Source organism: Heterodontus francisci, chromosome 27 (assembly GCF_036365525.1).
Source record: "Heterodontus francisci isolate sHetFra1 chromosome 27, sHetFra1.hap1, whole genome shotgun sequence".
Classification (NCBI taxonomy): domain Eukaryota; kingdom Metazoa; phylum Chordata; class Chondrichthyes; order Heterodontiformes; family Heterodontidae; genus Heterodontus; species Heterodontus francisci.
Window position 1 is genome coordinate 19,076,071 of NC_090397.1, and position 12,317 is coordinate 19,088,387.

General features: G+C 40.9%; 1 protein-coding gene across 2 annotated transcripts in view; it reads right to left on the bottom strand.

Moving 5' to 3' along the window:
- Positions 1–12,317, bottom strand: part of LOC137384681 (phosphatidylinositol 3-kinase C2 domain-containing subunit gamma-like) — a 202,914-nt gene that overhangs the window by 142,892 nt on the left and 47,705 nt on the right. For both annotated transcript variants that reach the window (XM_068058945.1, XM_068058946.1), the window contains exons 9-11: positions 10,859–10,981; positions 2,222–2,258; positions 147–351 (exon numbers count right to left, since the gene is read on the bottom strand). In XM_068058945.1, the coding sequence (XP_067915046.1) occupies positions 147–351; positions 2,222–2,258; positions 10,859–10,981 (365 nt within the window). The remainder of the gene's footprint in view (positions 1–146; positions 352–2,221; positions 2,259–10,858; positions 10,982–12,317) is intronic.

Here is a 12,317-nt window from a genome sequence, read left to right on the forward strand (position 1 = left end):
CATTGAAGTATCAACCTAGATTATATGCTCAAGTCTCTGGAGTGGGACTTGAACCCATAACCTTCTAACTCAGGAGTGAGAGCACTACCAATTGACTCGAGGCTGCAACTACATACTATCTTGGCACAATGGACAATTCAGCTCACCTTCCAGCCCAGGCACTGGGAATTCCGTGCACAGCATAAACGTTGAAGCTAAAACGTGTGGTATTCTGTTGTGCCTGTGTGACCGATATGGCTTCTAAGGTATTGACATGGGCAGCCTGGTAGTCAGTGTCAAAATTGTTGCAGTAGATGTGTACAAGTTGGTAGACAGCAGCAGTCAGTGCATTGATTGCTCCAGCTAGTGAATCTGGAATGTAGAAGAAACATTTAAAAAATATCATTCTCAGGATGTGGCCATTGCTGGAAATGCCAGCATTTATTGCCCATTCCTAATTGCGCTGATTTGATACAATTGAATAGTTTGCTCTGCCATTTCAGAGGGCTGTTAAGAATCAACCATGTTGGTGTGGGACTGGAGTCACATTTAGGCCAGACCAGGAAAGGACAGCGGGTTTATCGTCCGTAGGACATAATCCGACGAGTTTTACTGATCTGGATTCAAATACATGAACTGCCACAGTGGGAATATGAGCTCATGTTGTTCTGGATTATTAGCCCAGGCCTCTGGATTACTAGTCCAGTGACATAAACACACACTGCCTTACATAAAGAGTACTGTTAGCTTGCACTCAATTTGAAATGAAGTGCTAGTTCGCATCAGTGACTGGGGCAAAGCAAACAGAAGAAATAACATTTTGTTCCATTACTTGAAATCTGAATTTCATCTTATTATACTGCCAAAATAGCCCTTAAATAACCCTTTTTAAATGTTAAAATGACGCAGGCTTTTTACAAATATCATTTTTTAATCTATCCATTCCTCTGATTCTGGTCTTTTGTACATTCTCATCCCTCCTTCGGCAGCAGACCCTTCAACTGCCTAGGTCCTACTCTCTGGAACTGCCCCCTCTTACATCTCTCCTCCTCCCTCTCCATCTTTAAAATAGACCTCAAAGCGTCCAATGACCAGGCTCTCTATCACCTCTGCTAATCTCCTCTTTCCTGGTTCAGTCTCTGTTCACCTTGTGCTATTTATGATGCACCTTGGGATATTCTTTACATTCTAGATGTGCAAAGAAATGCAATTCAATATCGTCATCATTGGTTTAACTTCCGAGTATTAATGGAGTCTCCACAGAAGTGGCATTAAAGAAAAGTAAAGTGAAATATGTCTGATCCCCACTGACCCTCAGCCCTCCCTCCCAGGAATTGCTATAAATACATAACAAGTTTGTCAACATCTAAAAAGAGATATTAACAGGTTAATGCTTCACATGCACTTCAAATGTAAGATCAATTTTCAAATATTAACCTATCTTTTCAGATGCTGATTGATCTGTTCTCATTTTGCTTCAGATTACAGCACTTAGAGTCAAAGAGATATACAGCACAGAAACAGGCCCTTCAGCCCATCGTTTCCATGCCAGCCATCAAGCACCTATCTATTTTGTTTTTTGATGATATCTGTTGGTTCAACATGCAATGCCCCAAATGGTGACGTTCTAATCACTGCTGTGCTGTTGGTGAGAAGTGCCAAGCAAAGCAAGTGAAATATAAGAAGGCAAATTGCCCAGATATCCTCACAGCCAGCTATGGACGAGTGCTTTAAAGAAGCCTGATGCAAGGCCCCAGTCCATTGCCTTAGCTGAGGAATAGTGTGCAGCACAGGGAAGATTTGGAAAAAGGAATCGAGAAAACAGAACTTAGTATATCACCCACCTCACTACCAGTAGCAAATATAGCAACTTAGAGGTTGTGAGTTCAAACCCCCACCATGGCAAATTGTGAAAGTGAATTCAATAAATGTGGTGATTTGTGGGCTACCATCAGTTAACAATGACAATGAAAGCTGTTGGATTGTTGTGAAAACCCAACTGGTTCATTACTGTCTTTCAGGGAAGGGAACATGCCACTCCTACCTACGTGACCCTAGTCCCACATTCTCCAGTTGACTCTTAATGTCCTCAAGGCAACTAGGCTTGAATAGTAAATGCTGCTTTGCTGGTGTCACCCACATACCCAGAACAAATAAAAAAAAACCTCAATAACTAAACCACTTAGACCTGCTCAGTATAAACAAGAAGCAAGCTCACACATGTAATAAATTAGGTTGTTACCTTGTCCGTAAGGCAATTGAACAGTCTGAAATGAAGTCTGAAAGTGGAAAAACATGGTACCTAATTAGTTACTGAAAATTTTTTTCCCTGACTCCATTTAAATAATCCAGTTTTTTTTCAGGAATTTCCACTACTAATGAAGGTAGATTAATTCATACAGATACTGCAGGATATGATGCGTTGGCCTGTTTAACTGATCCAGTTATCACCTTTTTAATGAGAATTTACTTGATATGTATCAAGTTTAAAATGATCAGATTAATGTTGTACAACTGAGTTTATTCACACTGTACATAAACAGAAAATATCATAATTCACTGAGAACATGCAATGTGTGTAATAAACCCTTCTGTAGATGAAAATATCAGCTGCGGAACTGAACTGAGGAATATAGATTGTAATATTAGATTGATATTTATCACTCAGACCTGTTTGAGGGATGAAATGGGTTCATAATTTCCCCTTCTTGATTATTTAACCACCCCTCCCTCAGGAGACTGTGGATTGGTCCAGTGGAGGAGGGGACAAAAAGCCAAATTTGTCATTCTCTACCAGCTTCTCTTGCTGTTCTAAATGCCAAATTCATTTAGCCTCAGACAAAGATGTATGCAGGAATTGGTGCAGTAATGTCTCAAGTGATTTATAGAAACCATTCTTTATACAGTTAGCATTTAACCCAACACCAGCATTATTCTCTACCTGGTGACAGCCCTTAAGCTTCTCTGGGCAGAATTACATCTCTTGTACTACATTAACCTGATTCAAGAATAGCCCAGGGCACAAAAGCCAGATGATGAGATACGTGGGATGTTTAGTCACATACAAATTTAAAGTTAAACAAGGAACACACAAATGTTGCTCTCCTGTCCAGGAATGCACTTCAAATGAAAGATCAATTTTCAAATATTAGCCTATCTTTTCAGATACTGATTGAACTGTTCTCGTTTTGCTTCAGATTACAGTACTTGCAGTTCTGTTTTCTGATGTTATCTGTTGGTTCAACAAGCAATGCCCCAAATGGTGATGTTCTAATCACTGCTGTGCTGTTGGTGAGAAGTGCCAAGCAAAGCAAGTGAAATATAAGAAGGCAAATTGCCCAGATATCCTCACAGCCAGCTATGGACAAGTGCTTTAAAGAAGCCTGGTGCAAGGCCCCAGCCCACCACCTTAGCTGAGGAATGGTGTGCAGCACAGGGAAGATTTGGAACAAGGAATCGAGAAAATAGAACTTAGTATATCACCCACCTCACCACCAGTAGCAAATATAGCAACTTAGAGGTTGTGAGTTCAAACCCCCACCAAGGCAAATTGTGAAAGTGAATTCAATAAATGTGGTGAATTGTGGGCTACCATCAGTTAACAATGACAATGAAAGCTGTTGGATTGTTGTGAAAACCCAACTGGCTCATTGCTACTCTTGTAGAGGCCACCATGGAATACAAAGAATATGGATTTAGTGTTAACTTGGTAGAGAACTTCTGGATCTGTCTTCAAAACATGGGCAGCATCCCTTTTGAAAAGAGGGCATGCGGCAACTAAAGTCAAACTCTGAAATCTTTTTCAAGATTTGCCTTTCATAAAATAGTATTGCACTTACCAAGTGATCTTGTCCCAGCTGACTTGTGAATTGTATTTTCACATTTGAATTCAGGAATCATAGAATTTATAGCATAGATGGAGGCCATTCAGCTCACTTCACGTGTGCCAGGGTTAGTTCCAGAACTGGAGCTCTCTATGTGATCCCAGACCCCCACCCCTTTCTTGTATCCTTTTTATATTCTTCCTTTTAAAAATATTTATCTGAATTAATTTTAAAATGACATTATAATCTCTGCCTCAGTCACTTTTGGCAAAGCAGTCCAAGGTCTAACAACTCAGTGAAAATTCTGTACTACCCCTTTTGTTCTTTTAGTGAAAATCTCTGGTAACCAATTCACCAACCACGGAAACAACCTTTTATATCTTAGCTATTTCACAAGACGAGTAAGCAGTAGCACATTGAACTGGGGAAGTACAACCAAGTATGCTATTAGAGATCTAGTCATCCACAGATAGTAGCAGAGCTCTTGTTGATTTTCAAAAACAAATTTTACTTCGATTGGCTAGATGAGACATGGCTGTTCAGTCGTGGAAGCACTGTGGTTCTGTAAATGAAGGACTTAAAATTTTTACATTATACAGCACTTTCACAACCTCAGAAGGTTCCAAACATTTTAAGCCAATGAAGTACTTTTGAAGTGTAGGCTCCATGTTATTGTATTGCAAAACATTCAATCATTTTACTGACGGTAGAACCTGACATCATTCGGTTTAAAGGCTGATCCGGTCTTCAGTCCGAATTCTGAGATTGTGACTTAGGTCTTGGTAGAATAATTGCATGAGTGATACATGTAGATCAGGAGACTGATTTAAAGTCGACATTGCTTCAGCAGCCATGGCATTCATGGGCACATCGCAGAAATACACAGATCAGCACACGCCAGCAGGCAGGCGAAATTTTAATTGGATGCTCGGGCAGATTATATTCCTCTGCAGTTTTGAAAAAGTGGATGATTATTACAGTGAATTACATCTATTCACATGATGAGCAGAAACAAAGTGTCACCAGGTGCCTTCATGAGAGCTGACTAGTAATGTACTGAGATTTCTGTAGACACAGTGGTGTCAAAGCAACTGCACAAAGAATCAAGTAGCAAGTCACCAGAAAACGCATCATCATTAACCGTTCACATAATCTCTTCTGGAGATGTTGTTTTTGTTATGTAGTCCAGTTTAAAGATAAGTTTCAGCCATAAATTTTCAGGGGTGTTGTGAAATCTTGTGTATCCTTCCATTGCCCCACCATTGGAGGCTGTGCCTTCAGCTGTCTAAGCCCTAAACTCTGGAATTCCCTGCCTCAACCACTCCACCTCTTTAACACTCTCTCCTCCTTTAGATTAGATTAGAGATACAGCACTGAAACAGGCCCTTCGGCCCACCGAGTCTGTGCCGACCATCAACCACCCATTTATACTAATCCTACACTAATCCCATATTCCTACCAAACATCCCCATCTGTCCCTATATTTCCCTACCACCTACCTATACTAGTGACAATTTATAATGGCCAATTTACCTACCAACCTGCAAGTCTTTTTGGCTTGTGGGAGGAAACCGAAGCACCCGGAGAAAACCCACGCAGACACAGGGAGAACTTGCAAACTCCACACAGGCAGTGCCCAGAATCGAATCCGGGTCCCTGGAGCTGTGAGGCTGCAGTGCTAACCACTGCGCCACTGTGCCGCTTTAAGATGCTCTTTAAAACCTACCTTTTTTTTGGTCACCTGTCTAAAACTCCTTATGTGGGTTGTTGTTAAATTTTGTCTGATAATCCACTTATGAAGTGCCTTGGGATGTGTTACCAAGTGAAAGGTGCTATATAAATACATGTCAGTGTTGTTGTTAGTTTAGGCCTTACGCAATGGTCTTTCCATAACAATGTATGTAGATTGGGAAGAACAGTACAATAACTAGCTCCCAGCACATCATGAACATCCCCTGGACACTAGGCATCTGTAAGCACAACAGCTTTGGCCCAATTATATCTCGTTTGACTGCTGTCTGTTGTAAAGGAATCTGTGGATAACACACTAGAGGCTATGAGAAGTTGACAAATATTAAAAAGCCAAATGAGAACAGGCTGCCCCGTCCCAGACAAATTCAGACATGACTATTGGAACAGGTTTTTCACGTTCCATACACCTCATATCCTCATACTGCTCCTTCAACCTTACAGAGACACTTAGACTTATATTCCACTCACTGACTGGCAATTTCAAATCAATGATGAGCTTCTGATTATTTATCTCAATAGAGAACTGGATAGGCACTTGAAAAGGAAATAACTTGCACGGGCTGTAGGGCAAGAGTAGGGGAGTGAGACTCAATGGATAACTCTTTCAAAGAGCTGGCACAGGCATGATGGGCTGAATGGCCTCCTTCTGTGCTGTAAGATTCTGGGTGCGGAGAATTTTGTTCTTGTAATGCTGCTTCAAAGCAGTGCTACACAGATTATGCCGATTCCCTGGGGCAGACAGAGTGCCGCTGGTTGTTACCTGTGTAAGTTGAAATGGCACCATGTGAACAAATTCTTGTTCCCATGACTCTAGGCTAGGACTTTTAAGTTCCAGAGTTGACGACATTTTTTCACATGATGGGTATTTGGACAGAACACTCAATTACAATTTTCTTCAGCTGCATTAAGCTCCTTTTGTAATTATCAGCCTGATTCAGCCAATGGTAGATCACCATCTGGTGGCCAGTTTGAGACGTGCAGGCCTAAAATTAGCTGCCATTTTGACAGCTTATATAGTTAACTGCTATGTAAATCACACAGCCAACTATGTGCTCGAGAATATTTAATTGTAGTCTTTAGTTAGCTGCTTATCTACTTGTCTGAGAACTTCATAATGTCAGACATGTACAATGCATACATCACTATCGCACTCAACAAACCATGCTTCGGAAACAACTGCAGTTGGTTGATGAATGGGAACATTTTAGTGTCTACTTATCCACCATGTAAATCTGGAGAATAGGAAGTAGTCAACACTCAAGAATAATGAGGATTACTTTTAATTGAGAGGGCATGTATAATTAGGATTTCCAACCCTCCAGGACTGCCTGGAGTCTTGAGGAATTATAGACTAATTGCCCAGAAACTGTTGCAACCAAACCTGGAGAAAAATCATAGAGGCAATAAATTTTTTTTTTAATTCTTCAAACAGTTTTTTTTACTAGTTATAAAAATAATGGACATGGGGAAAAAAGGCTACTTGACTGACGGTCGAGAATCATCCAATCAGATAATGAAGAATCTATTCACTTTCTGAATGGTTTGGAAAGGTGATGCAGCGTGTGTATGGATGTGTGGGGCAACCAATGGTGGGATTGTGGGGCGGGGTGATTGAAGGCAGGAAGTCATGTGATAACAACTCCAGGAAGATGTCCAACTAGAATTGGCAACCCCATGTTTAATAGGTATACTGTCACATACAAAACCATATCCATCAACCTACAAAACTAGCAAAAGCTAACCAGCAGCTTCGGAATAATTGAGAGCCCCAAAAAGCTCACAATTCAAGAACAGCCCCCTTCAGCAAACCTGTTTAATCATTTACTAAATATAGCTCACACGAGCTGCAATGTAGAGCTTATCGACCCACAACACAGCTTAATTATTTGGTTCGAATGTTTACATAAGAATTTGACTGCAGCATATTAAAGACTCTGGGGAAGAACTTCATGTACATAGCATATTGTCACATCTTTTAGCATGTCCCAAAAGCACTTTGGTGTGCAATGAATGTCTTTGAGGTGTGTTCACTGTTTTTACATAGGCAAATGTGGAATTTTACTGAAAGCAATTTTGCACAAACAGCAATGACCAGATAATCTGTTTTCAATGGTGTTGATCGGGGGTGAGGGAATGCTGGCCAGGATAATGGGCAAACTCGCTGTCTTGGAATCTTTTATGTCCACCTAGACTACAGACAGACAGGGCCTCAGGTTAACATCTCACCTAAAGGATGGCAGCTCCTACAATAGAGCATTCTTTCAGTAATGCACTGTAGTGTTACCCTAAATGTTCTGGAGTAGAGCATGACCAATGGCTTTCTAACTCTTTCTGACCAAATGTGCCAATTTGGCACAAGCAGTAAAGCACAGGAAATTTTTTAGCAAAATTTATTTCCTCACAATAATATTTTACTGTTATGAGCTATCTAATAAGCATGCAAGAAGGGTTGAAGATATTAGTTGGGGTCCTTGGCGTAGATTGTGTTGTGCTGGGAGCCTCACCTGTTGGGTACACATACCTGGAGTTTGCAGGCACACTGCCTTCTGTTTCTCATTCATAATAGAAAGAGAATCCATGGCAGTCTGCCTTTGATCTGATGGCCCCATCTGGTGTCTGCCAGGCAAAGTCGTGGCAGCAATGGGAATTTGGAAAATTGGTCTAACTGGATTTGCGCTCTGCATGAATTCCAATAAGTTTAGTAACTGTTTTGTCAGGAAACCATTTTATTTTGTTGGCTTAGTACATTCGCAAAGGGACAATGTATAATAAGACAACATAAAAATTTATTCATAACCAATTCCTGCAAAATGAGATGCACTTACTTCTGCCGCTTTTTAAAGATTTTCTCTACCTTGATGAGACCGAGTTAGGCAGCAGGACAATGTATAGCATTCTTGCCAAAGACATTTGCAAAATAAACCTACTGGATTCTATTTGTATATTTTAAAAAATATAGCATTCACTGCTTATCCTCCTGCTCTTTTTTACGATGAATGGGCTGTCCTATGAGAAGAGATTGAGTAGAATAGGCCAATATTCTCTGGACTTCAGAAGGATGAGGTGATCTCATTGAAACGTATAAAATTCTTAGAGTGCTTGACAGGGTACATGTTGAAAGGCAATTTCCCCTGACTGGAGAGTGTAGAACAAGGGGTTATATTCTCAGGATAAGGTGTTGGCCATTTACGGCTGCAATGAGAAGAAATTTCCTTAATTAGAGAGTTGTGGCACTTTGGAATTTTCTACGTCAGAGGGCTGTGGATGCTCAGTGTATTCCAGAATGAGATCAATAGATTTTTGGACACTAAGGGAATCAAGGGATATTAGGATAGGGCGGAAAGTGGAGTTGAGGTAGATCTTATTGAACGGCAGAGCAGGGTCAAGGCACCATATTGCCTACTCCTGCTCCTATTTCTTATGCTCTTGTCCTGCCCACATTCCTCTCCTGATGCTTCTGTTTCCTCGCTGGGGCATAACACCATGGGCATCAACCACTCTCCAGAACATTGACCAAGTGACCATCCTTCAGCTGTGAACTGGGGTAGGCTATGTCATCTGGCTATTTGACCATGGTGGGGGGAGGGGGGGGCATCGTGGGAAAACTTCAACCTGTTCTCACCCAAGGCCCATAAGAGCCTGCTTCCAGCAGGGATCACTGAGTGGCTTTTTGACTGGGAATAATTCAATGCATTGTATTTGAATATCATATCACATGATACAGATATAAATTCAGATTTCTAAGCACATTACACCTCTCTTCCTGCATTTGTTGTATAAAAGCTTCATATAGGATTTAATGTTTGTTGAAAATCATCCATTCTCTCTTAACAATAACACTCGGTCACTGATAAAGGGATCATTCTATTCTTGTGTATCCACTTTTCAACATCCATTTGCCAAAAGCACTCAGCAATTCACTATAATTATCTGGGTCAATTCTGCCTGAATGGATTTTATCAGCTCTCTGAATGGCCTGATGGGTGCTTTGGGTAAAAATAAAGAGTTATGTTGCCTTTAAATGAATATATTCATGTAGCAATTTTCAAAAGTTATCACCGCTCTGTCATTTTTGGAGGATTTTTTATTGTCTGATGTTTTCAGCTGTTGTACATTGTGAAGATTGGTATTGATTCTTTTAATACCAATTAAATCTTTCTTGGCGTTGCTTTAAGAAAGTTGCAGTTGGCTTCCTGTGTCCTCAAGCAGTCCCCAAATTAATTTACTAACTAACACAGCAGCATGGAGTGTAAAACTGCACACAGAGGGCACCAACCTCAGTAATGTGGACCTCTTGAGTTTTTGGTGATGAATTTCTGAATGTCCACTCAATATTCGCCTGTTGAGTAAGGCTCCACATTGGGAGCAAAGCCTTGTAAAATGTACCATTTTTGTTTCTCTAGCTCACTCTCTCATACGTACACTTGTGGATTCCTCATGAATAATTTACTTGAATCTTTCCCAATCGTGTCCATCTCTCATTTGTCATTTGTTTTCTATCATATCATTTGGTAAGCAGGCAGACTCCATTACAGAAGGACTTTTCAGGAGGTTTGTGTGCAGAAGGTCCTCTCATTTGAATATGACAGTATATGCTACATGTAGAGGACTTTCTCACATTGGCCTTGGTTATTTAGGGTGTCTGGTGATTGCTGAAGCCAGACAAACCAGGAATGGCAAATTGATAAGAGTTAGCATTGAGAGACATCAGGTCATACACTAGACCAGGTATGTTTTGTCTAGGCAAAACCATAGTTCAGTCTAAATATCCCATGAAATCCTGTACATGGGCTCAGGCTAGACAGATGTGATGTGTTGTTTATCCATTTGTCCTGTCAATTTGCACTCTATAAATGGAGTCCACAGTGTTAGAGTCTTACACTGGTCTGTAGATTTGCATTTGGTCATCCAATCCTGCCCATGAATTAGGCACACTTTCAACAAGAAGTTCAACTGTCTAACATGGCCCATTTCAGGTCTCACATCGCTGAAAAGGGTGATATCAGTAACTAGGTGGTGCTCAGAGACATAACTGTCTTTAATCAGCTGAGGTCATTAATCTCTCTAGCTAGATATTAAAAGGAAGATCCATTGTGAAGAATAAAGTGGTGATTTTGAGAGGTGAGGCTCCGAATGTAGAATGTGGGCTACAGAATCAATCCTGCGGTGTCCTGGCTCAGTGTTCCACTTACAGTCCAATCTGACAAATGCCTACTCTGCATCTGAGCCAACCAATATCAGATCTTAGCCATGCCAAAGCACATTGACTTATTAGCTCTACTTTGATATGATTCAGACTATACCTTTTGCTGTTGCAGAAAAACTGAATGCAGCTGCTGAATGGCATCTGTTATTTCCTTTGTTTCCACTGATGAAAGCATGTAGCAAATGGCTTTAACCGCCTCAACCACACGACATGTGCTTTTCTGTAAAGGAGCAGAAGAGAGGCTTTGGTTTCACATCTTCTAGGAATAAAGGTTGCCACAAGTTTCATAAATCGCAGTAACTTGAGCAACTGGGCTCACAAAAGTGCACCGAAATGGTTCCCTATGGGAATGTTCTTAAACTCTTTCCAGATCCATCCCAGTGTTTTCTCAGGAGGTTCTCTAAGCTTTCAGGTAACTTATTACAAACACAAATATTTCTGGTATTCACCATGGTTATGGGCATTCTGGGAAATGGAACACTTTTGAATGCCTAAAGCAGAAAGTTACTGTGGGCAACGCTGAATTAGTGAACGCATGCTTAGTGCATGTCATACCCCGTCCAACATTTTAATCATAGAATCATACGATAGTGCAGCACAGAAGGAAGCCCATCGACTTTGTTCTGGTCCTTTCAAATAGCAATCCTATCAGTCCCACTCCCCTGCTCTTTGCCCATATCCCTGCAGTTTTTTCTCCTTCAAGTATTAATCCAATTCCCTTTTGAAGTGTGGGAGTTAACCCGTTTATTTTAAAATGGCAAACAGGGGAATGCAATATGAATGTATTAAGGATTCATCTGTTAATCTAATCAACAGTAAGTTCTGGGCTGCAATCTCAGCACCAAGTGTTCCAAGATTCAGAGTAAACCGCTCTTTGCTACTATTCCCCAACAACGTGGCTTAACTCAAAAGTAGACAAGGACGTCAGTGGATTTTTGTAATTCCATTAAATCTACTCTCTACCTCTCAAAGTTTTCCTCCTCCTTGGTATCCTTGGAACTCATGCTGCAGAATGGTCCCAAAATGTGCCAACAGGTCTTACTCAGATAGTTGCCCCTTGTGTCAGCACAGTCAGGTTTTATTCATCCACAGGAAGGGATCTCAGCCAAGCCCAATCTTCAAGCTCAAATCCAGATCCACATACAACAAATATCACTGGTTAACAAACCTACCTCATACATCCCAACAGCCCTACAACATCATGGTTGGTTATAATGCACCTATGGCAAGCTGAGCCTACATCAGCTGAGCCAGCATAGACTGGAGACCCATTGTGGGACCTGAAAGACCACCTGGTTTATACCACACGAAGCAGTGTTGTTTATCCAGCAAGCCTTCAGGACAGTCTCTCACACCATCCTTCTGAGACTGCCAATCTGTAGGCTGAACCCACTAGAAACTGAATTTAGACTGTCCAAATGCATTCCATTTTCAACCACATTCTTTTATCCCATCAGAGGACTTCGAATTCAGATTCCATAGCTGAAGGGACAGTATGATAACACACTGTGCCACCCAGCCTCTTTTATTAAAGAAATTAAACAGGTAACAAGATA